Here is an 18,365-nt window from a genome sequence, read left to right on the forward strand (position 1 = left end):
AAAAGAGCTCCAGCATGGACAGAACAGGAGGTACTAGATCTGATCGCTGTATGTGGAGATGAATCCGTGCTATCAGAATGCCATTCCAAAAGATGAAATGCCAAAATATTTGAAAAAATCTCCCAGGGCACAAAGGACAGAGGCTATCACAGGGACCCGCAGTAGTGCCATGTGAAACTTAAGGAGCTCAGGCAAGCCTACCAAAAAACCTAAGATGCAAACGCCCGCTCGGGGTCAGATCCCCAGACATGCCGCTTGTATGATGAGCTGCATGCAATTCTAGGGGGTGCCCCTACAACTACCCCACACCTGTACGTGGAGTCCTGCAAGGAAGTCTCACGCAACAGGGATGAGGATTTTGAGGATGAGGAAGATGATGAGGAGGGGGAGGTTGAAGATAGCGCACACCAGGCAAGCGGAGAAACTGTTCTCCCCGACAGCCAGGAACTGTTTATCACCCTGGAGACAGTACCCTCCCAACCCGGACTCCCGGAGCTTGAAGGCGGAGAAGACACCTCTGGTGAGTGTACCTTTGTAAATATAATCCATGGTTTAAAAGCAAGCACGTTTAATGATTAATTTGCCCTGAAGACTTGGGATGCATTCGCAGCCAGTACAGCTACTGGAAAAGTCTGTTAACGTGTCTGGGGATGGAGCGGAAATCCTCCAAGGACATCTCCATGAAGCTGTTGGAGGTACTCCCAAAGCCTTTGCAAAAGGTTTCTGGGGAGGGCAGCCTTATTGCGTCCTCCATGGTAGGACACTTTACCACGGCAGGCCAGTAGTACATAGTCTGGAATCATTGCATAAGAAAGCATGGCAGCGTGTGGTCCCAGTGTTTGCTGGCATTCAAGCAACATCCGTTCTTTATCTCTCTGTGTTATCCTCAGGAGAGTGATATCATTCATGGTCACTTGGTTGAAATAGGGGAATTTTATTAAGGGAACATTCAGAGGTGGCCGTTCCTGCTGCGCTGTTTGCCTGTGGCTGAAAAGAAATCATCCCCGCTGTTAGCCACGCGGTGGGGTGAGGCGTGAAGCAATCATCCCAGAGAATTTGGTAGGGGCGGGGTTTAGCTGGGTTTGTGCTGCATGTTAACCCGAAAACATCAGCCCCTCCTTTTAAATGGCCAATGTGTCTTTTTCAATTTTACTCTCCCTTTTTTTCCTCCCGCAGCTGCAAATCTTTAAACGCTGCCACTAGCATCTCCGTCCCAGAGGCTAGCGCAGATATGGAGGCAAAAAAACCGCACTTGCAATTAAATGTTCTCTGAGCTCATGCAGTCCACCCAAACTGAAAGAGCCCAGCAGAACGTGTGGAGGCAGACAATGGCAGAGTCCAGGAAAGCACAAAATGAACGCAATGACAGAAAGTGGGAGCAACAGGAGAGATGGCAGGATCAAGAGGAAAGGTGGCGGCAGCATGATGAGAGGAGGCAGGATGCAATGCTGAGGCTACCGGAGGATCAAACTGATATGCTCCGCTGTATGGTTGAGGTGCAGGAAAGGCACAGACCGCCACTGCCGCCCCTGTGTAACCAACCGTCCTCCTCTGCAAGTTCCATAGCCTCCTCACCCAGATACCCAAGAATGCGGGGGGGGGGGCCCCTCCGGGCTCCCAACCACTCCACCCCAGAGGACTGCCCAAGCAACAGAAGGCTGGCATTCAATAAGTTTTGAAGTGCAGTGTGGCCTTGTCCTTCCCTCTTCCCCCACCCCACCCGGTGCTGCCCTCCTCCTCCACCCCTCTCGGGCTACCTTGGCAGTTATCCCCCTATTTGTGTGACAAATTAATAAAGAATGCATGAATTTGAAACAACAATAACTTTATTGCCTCTGCAAGCAGTGATCGAAGTGGGGAGGGGAGGGCAGCTGGCTTACAGAGAAGTAGAGTGAACCAAGGGGGCAGGTTTTCATCAAGGAGAAACAAACAGAACTATCACACCGTAGCCTGGTCAGCCATGAAACCGGTTTTCAAAGCTTCTCTGATGCGCAGCGTGCCTGGCTGTGCTCTTCTAACCATCCTGGTGTCTGGCTGTGTGTAATCAGCGGCCAGGCGATTTGCTTCAACTTCCCACCCTGCCATAAATGTCTCCCCCTTACTCTCACAGATATTGTGGAGCACACAGCAAGCAGTAATAACAATGGGAATATTGGTTTCACTGAGGTCTAACTGAGTCAGTAAACTGCGCCAACGCGCTTTTAAACGTCCAACTGCACATTCTACCACCATTCTGCACTTGCTCAGCCTGTAGTTGAACAGCTCCTGACTACTGTCCAGGGTGCCTGTGTATGGCTTCATGAGCCATGGCATTAAGGGGTAGGCTGGGTCCCCAAGGATAATGATAAGCATTTCAACATCCCCAATGGTTATTTTCTGGTCTGGAAAGTAAGTCCCTTGCTGGAGCTGTTCATACAGACCAGAGTTCCTGAAGATGTGAGCGTCATGTACCTTTCCCGGCCATCCCACATTGATGTTGGTGAAATGTTCCTTGTGATCTACCAGTGCTTGCAGCACCACTGAAAAGTACCCCTTTCAGTTTATGTACTGGCTGCCTTGGTGGTCCGGTCCCAAGATAGGGATGTGTGTTCCGTCTATCGCCCCACCACAGTTAGGGAATCCCACTGCAGCAAAGCCATCCACTATGACCTGTACATTTCCCAGAGTCACTACCCTTGATAGCATCAGCTCAGTGATTGCGTTGGCTACTTGGATCACAGCAACTCCCACAGTAGATTTGCCCACTCCAAATTGATTCCCGACTGACCAGTAACTGTCTGGTGTTGCAAGCTTCCAGAGGGCTATCACCACTCGCTTGTGAACTGTGATGACTGCTCTCATTTTGGTATTCTTGTGCTTCAGGGCAGGGGAAAGCAAGTCACAAAGTTTCATGGAAGTGCCCTTACGCATGCGAAAGTTTCACAGCCACTGGGAATCATCCCAGACCTGCAACACTATGCGGTCCCACCAGTCTGTGCTTGTTTCCCGGGTCCAGAATCGGCGTTCCATGGCATGAACCTGCCCCATTGCCACCAGGATGGCCAAACTGCCGGGGCCCATGCTTTGAGAGAAGTCTGTGTCCATGTCCTCATTGCTCTCGTCACCACGCTGTTTACAATGCTCATAACTGCCACAGTGATCTGAGCGGGCTCCATGCTTGCCGTGGTATGGCGTCTGCAGGAGAGCAGAGTTGCAGGGGAAGCGGTGATTTGATGACCAGTTTTGCAGAGCTACTGCACTGTCTGCTGCCAGGACACAACAGCTGAGCAGGCTGCACGCTTGCCGGGGTATGGCGAGCCAAGAGCAGCCGAGCAGAGTTGCAGCGGAAGCGGCCCTGCGAGACCACCAGGAGAGCAGAGTGCCAGCGGAAGTGGTCGTTCAGGGACGACTATGGTTTGCAGACTTACTGCACTGTCTGCTGAAAGCAGTATGGTGCCTGCACGGAAAAAAGGCGTGAAACGATTGTCTGCCATTGCTTTCACGGAGGGAGGGGCGACTGACGACATGTACCCAAAACCACCTGCGACAATGTTTTTGTCCCATCAGGCATTGGGAGCTTAACCCAGAATTCCAATGGGCGGTGGAGACGGCAGGAACTGTGGGACAGCTAAGCACAGTGCAATGCTCCGAAGGTCGACGCTAGCCTCGGTACTGTGGACGCACTCTGCCAACTTAACGCGCTTAGTGCATTAGTGTGGGGACACACACAATCGACTGTATAAAATCACTTTCTAAAAACTCAACTTCTATAAATTTAACCTAATTTCGTAGTGTAGACATACGCTTAGTTGAGAACCACTGCACTAGATGACCTCGATTAAAATTCTGCTTAAAACTGAAATGAGTTTTGTGATCCTGTTCCCAGCAGACATTTCTCACAAATATTCAACACAACTGGCAGGCTAAAGGCCATGGACTAGAGTAGTAGGAAATCTGCAGGTTAGGACCGAAATGCCTTGTGGGAGCTGTGTGGAGAAACTTGCACAGTATCTGCCTGCTCTGTGGCGGCCAATACTTACCAGTAGCAGTACTATTATTGACATGCAGCAAATTCACATGAAAATACAAATTAAAAGGCAATATTATTGTCTGACATGTTCTAACTTTAATTGCCATGAAATGTCAGATAGCTAATAAGATTAACTAAAGTATTTACAGTACCTTGTATGGTATCCTTATGGAAGACATAAGTATATATTTTATCATCATCGTAAGCAGCAAATACACCTTTATCTATTGGCCAATTTTCCCACAGAATGCCTTTAATGGTTGGTGGAAAATTTGGGATCTCATGAACACCATCATTTACCTACAAAAAATAGTAATGTAAAATTATTTAGTAAGCAGAAAGCAAATGAGACACATTGAATAGTGTGATCAGTTCTGGTCACCCATCTCAAAAAAGACGTAAAAGGAATAAGTGGTCCAGAACTGGGCAATGAAAATTACTGAGGATATTAGAAGACTTTTATATGGGTAGAAACTGGGAATAGTAGAATTATTTAGTTTAGAGAGAAGATGAATAATGAATGTTACTAAGAAAGTAAACTGGGTTCTCCTCATTTGCCTTTCTTATAAGACAAGAACAAGGGGGCACAGTGAAGTACATTTATAACTAATACAAATTTTATTACTACACAACACACATTTGTCTATGGAACTCTCTGCTTCAGATGTTGAGTCCAAGAGCATAACAGGCTTAAAAATGAGACATTAATATGGATAATGAGAAAATACACAGTAACATTAGATAAGATAAAGTAATTATAAACAGTACGTAAACCAACTGCCTGGGGTTAAGAAGAAATTTTTTCCACGGGCAAGCTTGGTCTGATCTGGTGTGGAGATTCTATGTCCCTATATTATCACTAGGTTATTCCCTCTGCCACCTCACTTTTTTTTTTGGGTGGCAAATCAGTCCAATTGGCACATGTTTCTTTATGCTGTGATAAAACACACCATGAGTAGAAATAACTTACAGAGAACTCTGCTTGTAAGTAAAGTGGAATGAATGTCCTGAATTGACTTACTGGGTAATACACAAAGCCATCACTTTTGTCATCAATGAAAACCAATCTGGTTCCATTGGGGTCTGGAAAGATTTTTCTCACACTGACAGGATGCCGATATTCATTCACGTATTGCCAGTCTTCAATGTAGAAATAGTGAATAACACCTGTCTAATAATAAATAATAGAACAATCAGAATACTGGTACTACACAAGTAACTACACTGGACCCTCGCTAGAACATGGGATTTGGGATCCATGCGCGGTACAGCGTTAACGCAGGGACCGCATTATAGCGGGACTACGTTAAAATGAATTGCAATTAAAGTAATTAAATTTGGGATCCATGGCCGCAACCACGTTATATGCGAATCTGCGCTATATAGACACGTGTTCTAGCAAGGGTCCAGTGTATAATATAAACAATGTTGAGGTAATTCTTTTTGATGGAGTCACTCTAATGTTACTCCATTTTGGTTTGTCCTATCTTGGAGTGCTAAGCGTAAGGAGTATTTAAGGAAGAGCAATTGCAGTGTCTTTGGCCTTCTTTTCCCCATTGGAAGCTGCTCTGGGGGGGATGACAGGAGAATCTAGGGCATTTTTTGAGACAACCTTGATTCCTGTGTGAATGTGTTCTCCTGGTTGCCAAAGAGGCAAAAGTACTCTTCAATATACTCTGGTAGAACAGAGGAGCAGAAAAAACACTTTATCTCTAGTCCCTTGGCTGAGCATTCTCCCCCCCCCCCCCCCCCCGACGCAGCGCTGTAGCAAGGGAAAGCTGCAAAATCAGCTCAAAGAAATTTATCCCCCTCTCAAATATTTAGAATTCTGAGCCAAATGGATCAAAAACCATCTAGAAGTGGAATATGAGTTTAGAAAAGTGCTGGAGAAAAAATGAGAGATTTCCCTGTGCCCATGGTCTGCAGACGAAGGTCTGCTACATTCTATACGGTTCTGGAAGCAGAGAGAATTGGATGGCTCTCTAGAGCAGGGTTTCTCAAACTTCATTGCACCATGACCCCCCTCTGACAACAAAAATTACTACACGATCCCAGGAAAGGAGATCGAAGCCCGAGCCCCAGCACCCCAGGCTGGGGGGCCAAAGCCCAAGCCCTGCCATCCTAGCGGGTGCCGAAGCTTGAGGACTTCAGCCCTGGTGGGTGGAGCTCAGATTTTGCCTTCAGCCCCAGCAAGTCTAACGCCAGCCCATGCAACCCTTTTAAAACAGGGTCCTGACCCACCCTGGGGTCCCAACCCACAGTTTGAGAAAAGCTGCTCTAGAGAGAAGGGCTTAGCATGTAGTATCCAGAGCTATCAAATTTGTCTCTGTCTCCATATAGCAAGTGTGATGCTCTTAAAATCTGTGTACCTACCTTCGAAAAAAAGTGAATTAGTTATTTAATTAATGCTATATTTTAATATGGAGAAATCTTTTAGGGATTCTTTCCATTTTCCTCTTATATGTACAGAAGATATTTTAAAAATCACACAAAATAGCCAATTGTAAAACTCTTACACACCCCATTGTTCAGCTGTGAATTCAGTATCTTATATTAAATCAGTAACATCTTAGAAAAAATAATTTAAAAAAATGAAATAACCAAAAAGCCCAATAATTAATTGCAAAAATCACTAATGAGCTTTTTAACTATGTTACTAAGCCAATGATGGTGTTGGAGACTGAAATGCTACCTTTCCTTTGGAAATCCCGCATAGCATCTTATGTAGAGTAATTAAGGGCTCAATCCTTTGAAGTACTTTGTACCCTGAACTTCCATTGAAATCAGTAGCAGTGGAAGGTATTCAAAACCCCACAGAAAGTGATCATCATATCGAAGGTTTGAGCCCATGGGATACTGAAGCTCTAACATCTCACCCAAAGGTCTTTTACAGCACAACAGAATGTTCTACTGAACCATTAACTGGCCAAAAGGTTGTACATTTTCAAAACTTTTTCTTTGATAAATTGAACAAGAAAATTATTTACTTTATGGTTTACAGTGGAAATAATATCACTACTATAAAATAAAGGAACAGAAGCTCTTCTGACAGTTTTAAAATGTACTAACAACTGCACATGATGTTTTAAAGGGAAGTTATATAAATGTCAGAAACAACTTGACTCAGAGAGACATGTTGTAGTTTTACTGTCTTAAACCTTGTCTACAGTCTTGCAAAAGTTCCAACTGTGGTTGACACCAGGGTTTTTGAACCAGCAGGTAAGATTTGAGGAAAGAAAAAAAAGAGGTTTCTGAAAGAGTGCATATTCTACATGAGAACATAAGAATGGCCCTACTGGGTCAGACCAAAGGTCCATCCAGCCCAGTATCCTGTCTAACGACAGTGGCCAATACCAGGTGTCCCAGAGGGAGCGAACCTAACAGGTAATAGAGTAACAGCCGTGTTAGTGGGGGGGTGAGAAAACCTGGATTTGTGTTGGAAATGGCCCACCTTGATTATCATGTACATTGTAGGGAGAGTGGTCACTTTGGATAAGCTATTACCAGCAGGAGAGTGAGTTTGTGTGTGTGGTTTTTGGAGGGGGGTGAGAGAACCTGGATTTGTGCAGGAAATGGCCCACCTTGATTATCATACACATTGTGAAGAGAGTTGTCACTTTGGATGGGCTATTACCAGCAGGAGAGTGAGTTTGTGTGTGGGGGGGTGGAGGGTGAGAAAACCTGGATTTGTGCTGGAAATGGCCCAACTTGATGATCACTTTAGATAAGCTATTACCAGCAGGACAGTGGGGTGGGAGGAGGTATTGTTTCATGATCCCTGTGTGTATATAATGTCTGCTGCAGTTTCCACGGTATGCATCCGATGAAGTGAGCTGTAGCTCACGAAAGCTCATGCTCAAATAAATTGGTTAGTCTCTAAGGTGCCACAAGTACTCCTTTTCTTTCTAACAGGTAATGATCAAGTCATCTCTCTCCTGTCATCCATCTCCATCCTCTGACAAACAGAGGGTAGGGATACCATTCCTTACCCATCCTGGCTAATAGCCATTAATGGACTGAACCTCCATGAATTTATCCAGTTCTCTTTTAAACCCTGTTATAGTCCTAGCCTTCACAGCCTCCTCAGGCAAGGAGTTTCACAGGTTGACTGTGCGCTGTGTGAAGAAGAACTTCCTTTAAATTGTTTTAAACCTGCTGCCCATTAATTCTATTTGGTGGCCCCCAGTTCTTATATTATGGGAACAAGTAAATAAACTTTTCCTTATTTACTTTCTCTACACCACTCATGATTTTATATACCTCTATCATATCCCCCCTTTAGTCTCCTCTTTTCCAAGCTGAAAAGTCCTAGCCTCTTTAATCTCTCCTCATATGGGACCCGTTCCATATGAGTTCTAGTTAGTTATATGGTTAAGACTTCTTCTTGGAAGTAGTATATCATCTCTGTATATCATCTCTGTGCTGCTGCTAGTCTGAAATGAAGTTTAACCCCAGATGCACAACATCTGCTATTATGATGATGAGCTACAGCCACACAGCAAGAGTATAGTACATACATTAAAAAATACCAGTGGATAAAAATCCAAATCTACTCATTCTTGATGAGTCCAGAATAATCTTCTAACGAAAACAATTCAGACAACTGCCAGACAATTTTTCTTTCTACTGCTTGTAATTTCTCTCATCTCTCTGCCTGATCATCTTGGTTATTCTAGTTTCTAGACTTCTGTTCAAAAACTTACATTAAAAATTGTGAGGAAGTTGTGGGTTGTGCCAACACATCCTTTGGTTTTCATATACCTGATGCCAGCCCAGATAATGATGTGTAGCTGTTTATCACTTCATTCATTTTTCAAAGGTGCTTCTTCCATTCCTTCCCCTCCACCAATGATGTCAGCCTTCACACACTGTATGTCCACTCAGAACTTTCTCAAAACTGCATTTCCCATCACTCCCAACATATTAAATGCATTTCATGAGCTTGTCCTCAAAGCCACCACCCTCTCTTAATTCAAATCCCTCTGATAAAAGAGATTTTTCAGCTGCTCTATTCTGTGTAAGTGTAGTGGGGCAGTCACTCCACTCCAGTTAAGAAGGGGTTAAAAGCAGCCAAGGGAGGCTGGTTGGGTGGCCACACCCAATTAGGGTCCAGCTGACCCTGATAAAAGGGCAGACTGAGGGAGTGAGAGGACACTCTTGCTCCAGCTGAGGAGCAGAGAGGACCAGGTTGCCTGGGAGATCAAGCAGGGTACCTGAGGCAGAGCAGGGCTGGGGAAAGGCAGGCAGAGCTGAGGAGCTCTGGTCTGGTGAGTCCCCAGGATGAGGCCTTGCTAAAGGGCAGGGGAGGTACTAGGGCTGCAGGGAGGCAGCTGGGGCTGGAAAGGCAGCAGGTAAACCCCCTTGCTGATGAGTGGCCACTTCAGACTGCAGTTTGCCCTGAGGAAAGGGGCTAGATGAGGACTGGCAGTGGGTCACTGAGGCAAGGTGGGATGAGGGGATTGGGATTCCCTGGGTAGGGGAGACGCAGAGTGTGGGGGCACTGCTGAGGGGCAGCACCCCAAGGTACGGGGCACCGGAGTCCAGGAGGAACGCGGGGGCTGAAGTGCGATAAGTGGTGGAGAGCAGGATGAAGCAGGCACCGGTAGAAAGACACCAGCCTGCAGGAGGCACTCCGAGGCTGGAACTGAGCTAATTCCCAGACAACAGCAGGAGGCGCCATGGCGGTGAGTGCCTACCGTACTACAGTAAGGAATACAGCATTAAGAACATTGCCCTGCCATCACTAGCTGAAGCAAGGGAGGAATCAAAATTAAACTTATTTAAATTAGTAAAAATTGGAGTGGTAACAGTGAATCCTAATGTTAAGATGCATATAAATGTATAAGTGTTCATAGTTATAAGGGTTTAATAACTAAGAAAGGCAGTTTTAAGTGGTTACAGCCAGGGACAACAAGATGGTGGTAACAGGTAATCTAAGCCAGAGTAAATGGTGGTCTTGGACCAATTTGGCCTATAGCAAACTGGCAGGCTGCGGTGAGATAAAGGTCACTACAAAACTTGAAGGGAGGGGTCAGTTGAGCATGGCACAGGTTTTCAACCACATCCAGCGTTGATTGATAGATGCATTTAGCAGCTATGATTGGGTTATAAGAACAGACCAATCAGAGTAGGCTTAAAGATGAATGGAGGATAGGTATGCTAACAAGAAGGACTGAGGAAGTAACCAATCAGAATAGGCCAAAAAGCGTGTATAAGGCAGAAAGCTGAGATGCTTGAGTGTGTGTGTTGGTCATTGTCAGAGACATTGGAATGAGAGAGCAGAAGGAAGAGAGTTTGTCAGCAGGAGAAGTCAGAAGAAGCAGGAAGAGAGCTGAAGTCACTAAAGAAGGGAAGAACAGGGCTAGGGAGCTGTTGTGGCAGACCAAGCAATCATGCAGAGGTGTAAAGTCGACAGAAGGGATAGAACCTGGGACCTCTAGAGCTTAGTGCATGAGCCTCTACTGAATGAGCTAAAAGCGAACTAGCTGTTAGCTAAGGCTGTAGAGCAGACTCATTTTATCTCTCTCTCTAAGAGACCTTGGTGCTACTAGATGGGACAAAACACCACACCCAGGAGGTGTGTGGGTTACAGAGTCAGTAGCAGAGAAGCAAAGACAGCAGCAGCAGCTAAGAAGCAACTATGACAGAACAGAAGGACCATTTGATGGATCTGAGGGAAAGAAGACTGCGGAAAAGTAAGCATGACGACCATGGTATAAGGAGAAAACAGGATATATGAATCTGAATGCCTGAGATAATAAAGTTGGATGTTTGTGTATGTATGTTTGTTACTATGTATACAGTTTTAATATTTAAGTAAGAACTTGCTTTCAGCATCCTACATGTGACTGATCACTGCATGTAGAATGTAACCACTTAAATATATTTCCAGTTGGATGGTACTACAGTATTGGGTACTTTGATGTGTATACTTTTGCTAACAGAATTTGTGTTTTGTTTTGTTTATATATGCTTTTAAGATTTATTGTATCAGAGAACATTGATACATTAAATAAAGAATATTTTTGTTTTCAAAACTTACGCCCGAGTGTCAATCCTTTGAGTGGATAGCTGTATCTGTGTACTCCCAAAGGTCAACAGAGTTAGCCTGTTCTGGGGAGTTTTCCAAAGGTCAGAGGGGAAAAACCTCTGGTAAAATCTTGGCAATTCCTTTAGGGTGGCTCACCTCCTTTCACCTACCAAAACCAGACAAATTGAGAACCTGATTTACTGATATAGGCAAGCCACTGCACGGAGTCTGATTTTGGGGGGTAACACATTGTGAAGACACACTTCTAAAGCAATGTCTACAAGAAACTCTCTCATTAATAGTGCAAGGTTGAGGGGCAACTCTAGATATACAGACAATTTATAAACAAAGCCAACCAAACTAAAAATCATTTTATAGGTTAGGATGTGGCTAATCATTACTGTGGTAACATAAGAACATAACAAAGGTCCATCTAGCCCAGTATCCTGTCTTCTGACAGTGGCCAATGCCAGGTGCCCCAGAGGGCACCTGTTAATCCCTCCACTCTGTGTATCTTTTTAGACTGTGAGCTGTTGGAGGCAGAAACTGTGCCTTTATGTTTGTAAAGGAGACGGCATGTGTTGGATGATACTCCTATGCAGTTGTCACATAATAATCCCTCATAATCTAGGTTATCTTTTTCCTGCAAGTCTGTAAGGCTCCTAGCACAATGGAGACCTAATCCTTGATAGATACCCCTGGGCACCAGTGTAATAATAATAAATTCAATAGCAGTTTTGACAATGACTTCAATGAAAGCAGGACTTGGCCTTAAGTTACGAAGCTGAGCATCAACCAAAACCAACTGAACCATTGTAATGTGCCAGTGCAACTGCATCACACACAGACCTAAATAATTCAGGAAGCTGGCTAAAATTTTGTCTCTGTTTGCCTAAAATATAGCTTGCATACAAAGTAAGTCTTGGTACATTGCATAGCAGAACCATACACTTTATGCCTATTGTATGAAGAGAAATAGTCCAAGTAATCAAAACCAGAAACTTATTGAATCTAAGAAGAATTTGAAACAAGTAATATACTTACATCTGTACCATAGATGAGGAAATCACCAGTAAGAGCATGGCACAAGATTCGACATTTATCATCCACCGCTGGGAAAAGTCGAGTCTCTCGTTCTTCCAGAGCATCCAAACCTTCACCTTCTATCTAAAGTATAAGGAATAAGCAAAACTAAAATCACCACCACTAGTGAGATATTAATGAATTTTGTCTGTATGAAACTGACACTAAGGCATTACCTTAGTTGTTATAACTAGCTCAGATTTGCCCTTTCATATGTACCACTTATAAACCACTAGCTGCTCCCCTAAGACCTCATACAGAGCTTCCAAAGAAAGCTTGTTAAACACCTCATAAGCTAGCACTTTCTTCTCATCCACTGCCACTTCAAGACAGAATGTACACTTCTGCAAGCCACTTGTAACTCAGTTGTTGTTCTCATGTTTGCTACTAAAATACTTTTTTGGAAGATTTTAAACTCTACCTCAGTTAGTTACATCTCCTCACCCACTCAGCACCTAACTTCCACTCAGACCAATTTTGCTATCATTAGGACTCACAATTTCTTCCTCAGTCTATTGCCACCTCAGTTCAGCTGGCCTTTCAGAGTTCAAAATCTTATGTATACTTACCATATGCAACTGGACTTTACCCTCAAAGAGTGCAGCAGCATAGTCAGAATTAAGACATATACTGGTTACTGTCCCCAGATACTCCATGTCTTTAAGCTTTTTTACACCTACAGAATTTAAGGGGAAGGGAAGGGGCAAAAAAAAAAAAAAAAAGAAATTGTGCATGGTCCATTTTATGTTCTTCCTACCTACCTGAGTAATTCATAATAATCTAATTATTATAGGCAGGGGAGTAAAATGTGGAGAAGTAGGAGGAACTCTTGACAGAAACATGGGAGACTATGAGACAGCAGTTGCATCCTTATGTTACTAAGGGTTAAAAGGGACCCTCTTTCCCCAACAAAACCTCACTAACCTACAGTTAGTCCATCTATGCTGGACCTTTTTCCCTTTAGAGTAATCTTTTTATTCATAAAAGATGTTGGATTGACAAGTACCGAGACTTAAGTCTGTTGCCTAAAAAAACAGGTATAGCACAAACTTTTCCACTCTGCCCCACAAAACCATCTAAACTCTGGAGGGAACACCGCTAGGAATTTGAGAATAGTTTAGCCTCAGCCTCTCTGTTAGGACTGCCAATATCAACTGAGACCATTAACTAATTTTACATAAGCCAAACAACCTTCATCTGGAAGTGACTTTCAGGCAGCATGAGCTGTGTTTGACCTGATGACATAAAGAATAAAAGGCTTCATCCAATCCTGGGAACCCTGAATTTTTGTTCTAATTGCCTCCACAATGTCTTGTTTGTACTAATTCAAATTCTGGGAATCCAATGTGCAGTCCTGAATTTTGGTGTCCCATGAGATTATACAATAACAACACCTTGCACTAAGTAGGATATTAGAAGAGTTAAACAAAACACCTATTTTATAAAATGGACATATATTTTGCAGATAATGGTTGATATGATACTTTAAGATAAGAGAACTACAGTCATACTTACTATTCTCTCCAAGTACATAAAACCAAGCACGATTATTCATTCCTACAGCCAAATGATAAAGACCTACAGCAACAAAGTTTGGCTCCACTTCAACAGAAACTGTGATTGGTAGCTCCTATGAGAAAATCATACCAAATTTTCTCATTGTTATTACTTATTTAAAAGTTACACCTTAATTAAGTGAAAAATTAATAGGCTAGCATACTCCTTCAACATGATTGGCCACAGTAACTTCAAGAAGAGAAGTGAGGTACGCAATCCGTGTGCCGCAAGCATCTCCAAGGATTGGAAGCTTTGTCAAGAAGACGTGAAGTGAGCCTCTTTGTGTAGACACTGCCAACAACTGTCCATCATCTGTCCAAGCCAGGTGATCTAGACCTAAAATATTGACAAGCTTTTACTACAACAACAAAAATAGCTACTTGGTTGTCAGTGAAACCCACAAACAATTCTATTGTTTTTAAAAAATGTGACCATGTCGAAGTTTCATTACTTAAGAATATTTTTTCTAGGGCTGTTGATTAATCGCAGTTAACTCACGCAATTAACTCAAAAAAATTAATCGCAATTAATCGCAGTTTTAATCACACTGTTAAACAATAGAATACCAATTGAAATTTATTAAATATTTTGGATGTTTTTCTACATTTTCATATATATTGTATTCTGTCTTGTAACTGAAATCAAAGTGTATATTATTCTTGATTACAAATATTTGCACTGTAAAAAATAAGCAAAATAAATAGTATTTTTCAATTCACCTCATATAAAGTAGTGTCATGAAAGTGCAACTTACAAATGTAGATTTTTTTTTGTTGTTACATAACTGCACACAAAAACAAAACAATGTAAAACTTCAGAGCCTACAAGTCCACTCAATTCTACTTCTTGTTCAGCCAATCACTAAGACAAACAAGTCTGTTTACATTTACAGGAGATAATGCTTCCCTCTTCTTATTTACAACGTCACCACAACGTGAGAACAGGTATTTCCATGGCACTTTTGTAGCCAGCATTGCAAGGTATTTACATGCCAGATATGCCCCTTTATGCTTTGGCCACCATTCCAGAGGACATGCTTCCATGCTGATGACACTCGTTAAAAAAATGTGTTTAATTAAATTTGTGACTGAACTCCTTGGGGGAGAATTGTATGTCTGCTGTTCTGTTTTACCCACATTCTGCCACATATTTCATGTTGTAGCAGCCTTGGATGATGACCCAGCACATGTTCATTTTAAGAACACTTTCACAGCAGATTTGACAAAACGCAACGAAGGTACCAATGTGAGATTTGTAAGGACAGATACAGCACTCGACCCAAGGATTAAGAATCTGAAGTGCCTTCCAAAATCTGAGAGGGACAGGGTGTGTAGAATGCTTTCAGATGTCTTAAAGGACCAACACTCTGATGCGGAAACTACAGAACCCAAACCACCAAAAAAGAAAATCAACCTTCTGCTGGTGGCATCTGACTCAGATGATGAAAATGAACACGTGTCAGTCTGCTCTGCTTTGGATCATTATCGAGCAGAACCAGTCATCAGCATGGACGCATGTCTTCTGGAATGGTGGTTGAAGCATGAAGGGAAATATGAATCTTTAGCACATCTGGAACGTAAATATCTTGCAATGCCGGCTACCAATGCCATGCGAATGCCTGTTCTCACTTTCAGGTGACACTGTAAACAAGACATGAGCAGCATTATCTCCTGCAAATTATAACCAAACTTGTTTGTCTGAGCGATTGGCTGAAGTAGGACTGAGTGGACCTGTAGGTTCTAAAGTTTTACATTGTTTTATTTTTGAATGCAGTTTTTTTTTTGTACATAATTCTACATTTGTAAGTTCAACTTTCATGATAAAAGAGATTGCACTACAGTATTTGTACGAGGTGAATTGAAATATACTATCTCTTTTGTTTTTTTACAGTGCAAATATTTGTAATCAAAAATAATATGAGTACTGTACCCTTTGTATTGTGTTGTAATTGAAATCAATATATTTGAAAATGTAGAAAACATCCAAAAATATTTAAATAAATGGGACTCTATTATTGTTTAACAGTGTGATTAATCGCACAATTAATTTTTTTAATTGCGATTAATTTTTTAATTGCTTGACAGCCCTAATTTTTTCACACCCTTTGTACTTAAGTATAAAAACCTATGTAGAATGGAACAGAAATAGTTTATCATCACAGACCATAACCCGCTAATTTGGTCTTAGTTTCAGAGTGAATTTTATCGAAATTCACAATAAATGAATCCAATACTGAAATAGGAGGTAACAGTGGGAGGGACTCCTGCTCCAGAGATATACATACTCTTAGCACAAGAACATGCCTCTCAGAAAAGCAAAACGGGAAAAAATAAACACATTATTATTTTAGTAATTTGAATATACTATGTTACAGATTCAAAAATACTGGACAATCAACTGTTTTGAAAAACAAGATCTATGTGTTTTGTTAAAAAAAAAACACCAAACTTCCACCCCCAAAAGCTACGTTAAATACCCAGTTTGGCAAATAGACCATCTCATAATACATACACATTGGAAAGGAGGGAGTTAACAATAGTCTATATTTATACAGCTTTTCAATAAATATTCTTCTCTGTACATTCCCCCCTGTAAACATGTTAATGTAAACAAAATTCTGTTTTACATGATTTGGCAAAATATCTATCAGCTTTGGAAACTTTATCATACCTTTATTTTCATCATCCAGGTTTATTATAGCATACATTTCTTTCAGTTCTGACAGGTCATGAATCTTAATGCTAAAACAAAATATAAACAAACAGTCACTACTTTTACTAGAACTACCATCCTAACCATCATGAACTGAAAGTAGTTAATGAAGAGAGAGAAGTTCATTATGGAGAAAAAAAAATATTAAAGGGAGAATGCCAAGTGCTTTAGGTTCCCCAAATATGTAGTTTTTGAAAAACAGACACTGTCAACCTAGACCAGGGGTGGGCAAACTTTCTGGCCCGAGGGCCACATCAGGATTGCAAAACTATATGGCGAGCCGGGTAGGGAAGGCTGTGCCTCCCCAAACAGCCTGGCCCCCGCCCCCTATCCGCCTTCTCACTCACTTCCTGCACCCTGACTGCCCCCCTCAGAATCCCCAAACCAATCCAACCCCTCAGCTCCTTGTTCCCTGACCGCCCCCCCGGACCCCACCCTTATCCAACCCCCCCTGTTCCCCATCCCGACCGCCCCCCCAAACTTCCACCTAATCCAACCACTCCCTGTCCCCTGACTGCCCCCCCCAGAATTCCTGACCCATCCGACCCCCCCTGCTCCCTGTCCCCTGACTGCCCCAACCCCATATCCACGCCCCCACCCCCTGACAGGCCGCCCGGGACTCCCACGCTTATCCAGCCCCCCCGTTCTCCGACCGCCTCCACCCAGAACCTCTGCCCCATCCAACTGCCCCCTGTGTGCCCCCCGGCACCCTCTGCTCCCCATCCCCTTACTATGCTGGAGCCAGCCACGCTGCCCCATGGCCTGGCAGGAGCAGCGGGCCAGAGCGCTGACCTAGACGTTATATACTTTAGTATATATAGGAAGCCAAGTAAAAATTAATTTAGAGAAATATTAAACTGAAATCATGTCCCAAAATCAAATGTGTCTGACTCCTTGTATGCATTTTAGTTTCTGCACTGAATACTGAGGCTGGTTGCACAGACATCATGTTACTTATATGGATGCATGATTATGATCATAGAGCGCTCTTCCTGGACACTGGGAGAATGATCCATCCTCTCATGGGACAAAAATATTGAGAAGCGGAAGAGAAGTTTTCCATTCAGGACTTTAAGGATGGGAAAAATAACACTACCCTTTCTCATGTGGCTCTGTCAAGATACACTCATGCACACACATAGAAGCACCCGATGGGCTAACACTGAATCATGGACCTAAGCAACTGGTCCCTGGACCACAAACACTAACATCAGTTAAAAGTTGTTAGATTCAGAACACAGGAGCATGAAGTCTTTGTGCTGCTACTGCACTGTGGAACTTTCCTACCCTGCTGCATCACTTGCCTCAACCCTATTCTGGAGGGATTATCCCTAAGTAAATTACTTTACAGTAACTGGAATCCTTCAAGATGTACTGTCCATATATATATTCTACTCTTGGTGAGCATGTACCCCATGTGGTTGAGATTGGATCTTTTTGCCAGCTGTATCTTCTGGGGCCACACATGTTCCTTAAGTGTCCACATGCTCCAGGACTGAGGGCATAATGGGCAGTGTGTGCCCAACTGCCACTTAGTTCCTTTGCCACCACCTAGGTGTTATAGGATTCCACAGTAGCAGGGAAGGAAGGAAGGTTGTAGAATATAGATGGACAACATATGTCAAAGAACACCATTTACTGTAAGTAACTTTTCTTTTTTCGAGTGCTTGTCTACATATATTCCACTTTTGGTGGCTCACAAGCAGTAAACTAATGTAAGGAAGTGGGTGCTTGGAGTATACTTAAAGATTGCAGCACTGTTCTGCCAAAAGAAGCATCAGATTTCAATGCTTCCACAAGGGAATGGACGTATGAACTGTATAAGTATGAACTGAACCCCAAGTAGCTGCCCTGAAGATGTCTGGAATGGGTATAGTTTGCAAAGAAGCTGCAGAGGCTGCCTGGGCCCTGTAGAAAGAGCCCTAATCTCAGCAGGAGGATATAAACTAGCTAGCTCATATCAGACCCTGATAC

The 18,365-nt window shown here is 43.0% G+C and overlaps 1 protein-coding gene across 2 annotated transcripts in view; it reads right to left on the reverse strand.

Moving 5' to 3' along the window:
* Nucleotides 1-18,365, reverse strand: part of WDR19 (WD repeat domain 19) — a 127,467-nt gene that overhangs the window by 70,528 nt on the left and 38,574 nt on the right. For both annotated transcript variants that reach the window (XR_007356450.2, XM_048848545.2), the window contains exons 10-16: nt 16,350-16,420; nt 13,843-14,015; nt 13,638-13,752; nt 12,692-12,798; nt 12,084-12,206; nt 5,031-5,180; nt 4,162-4,309 (exon numbers count right to left, since the gene is read on the reverse strand). Coding sequence is in view for 1 of the 2 variants with exons in the window: in XM_048848545.2 (XP_048704502.2) it covers nt 4,162-4,309; nt 5,031-5,180; nt 12,084-12,206; nt 12,692-12,798; nt 13,638-13,752; nt 13,843-14,015; nt 16,350-16,420 (887 nt within the window). In the remaining variant the exon portion in view is untranslated. The remainder of the gene's footprint in view (nt 1-4,161; nt 4,310-5,030; nt 5,181-12,083; nt 12,207-12,691; nt 12,799-13,637; nt 13,753-13,842; nt 14,016-16,349; nt 16,421-18,365) is intronic.

Source organism: Caretta caretta, chromosome 4, assembly GCF_965140235.1.
Source record: "Caretta caretta isolate rCarCar2 chromosome 4, rCarCar1.hap1, whole genome shotgun sequence".
Classification (NCBI taxonomy): Eukaryota; Metazoa; Chordata; order Testudines; family Cheloniidae; genus Caretta; species Caretta caretta.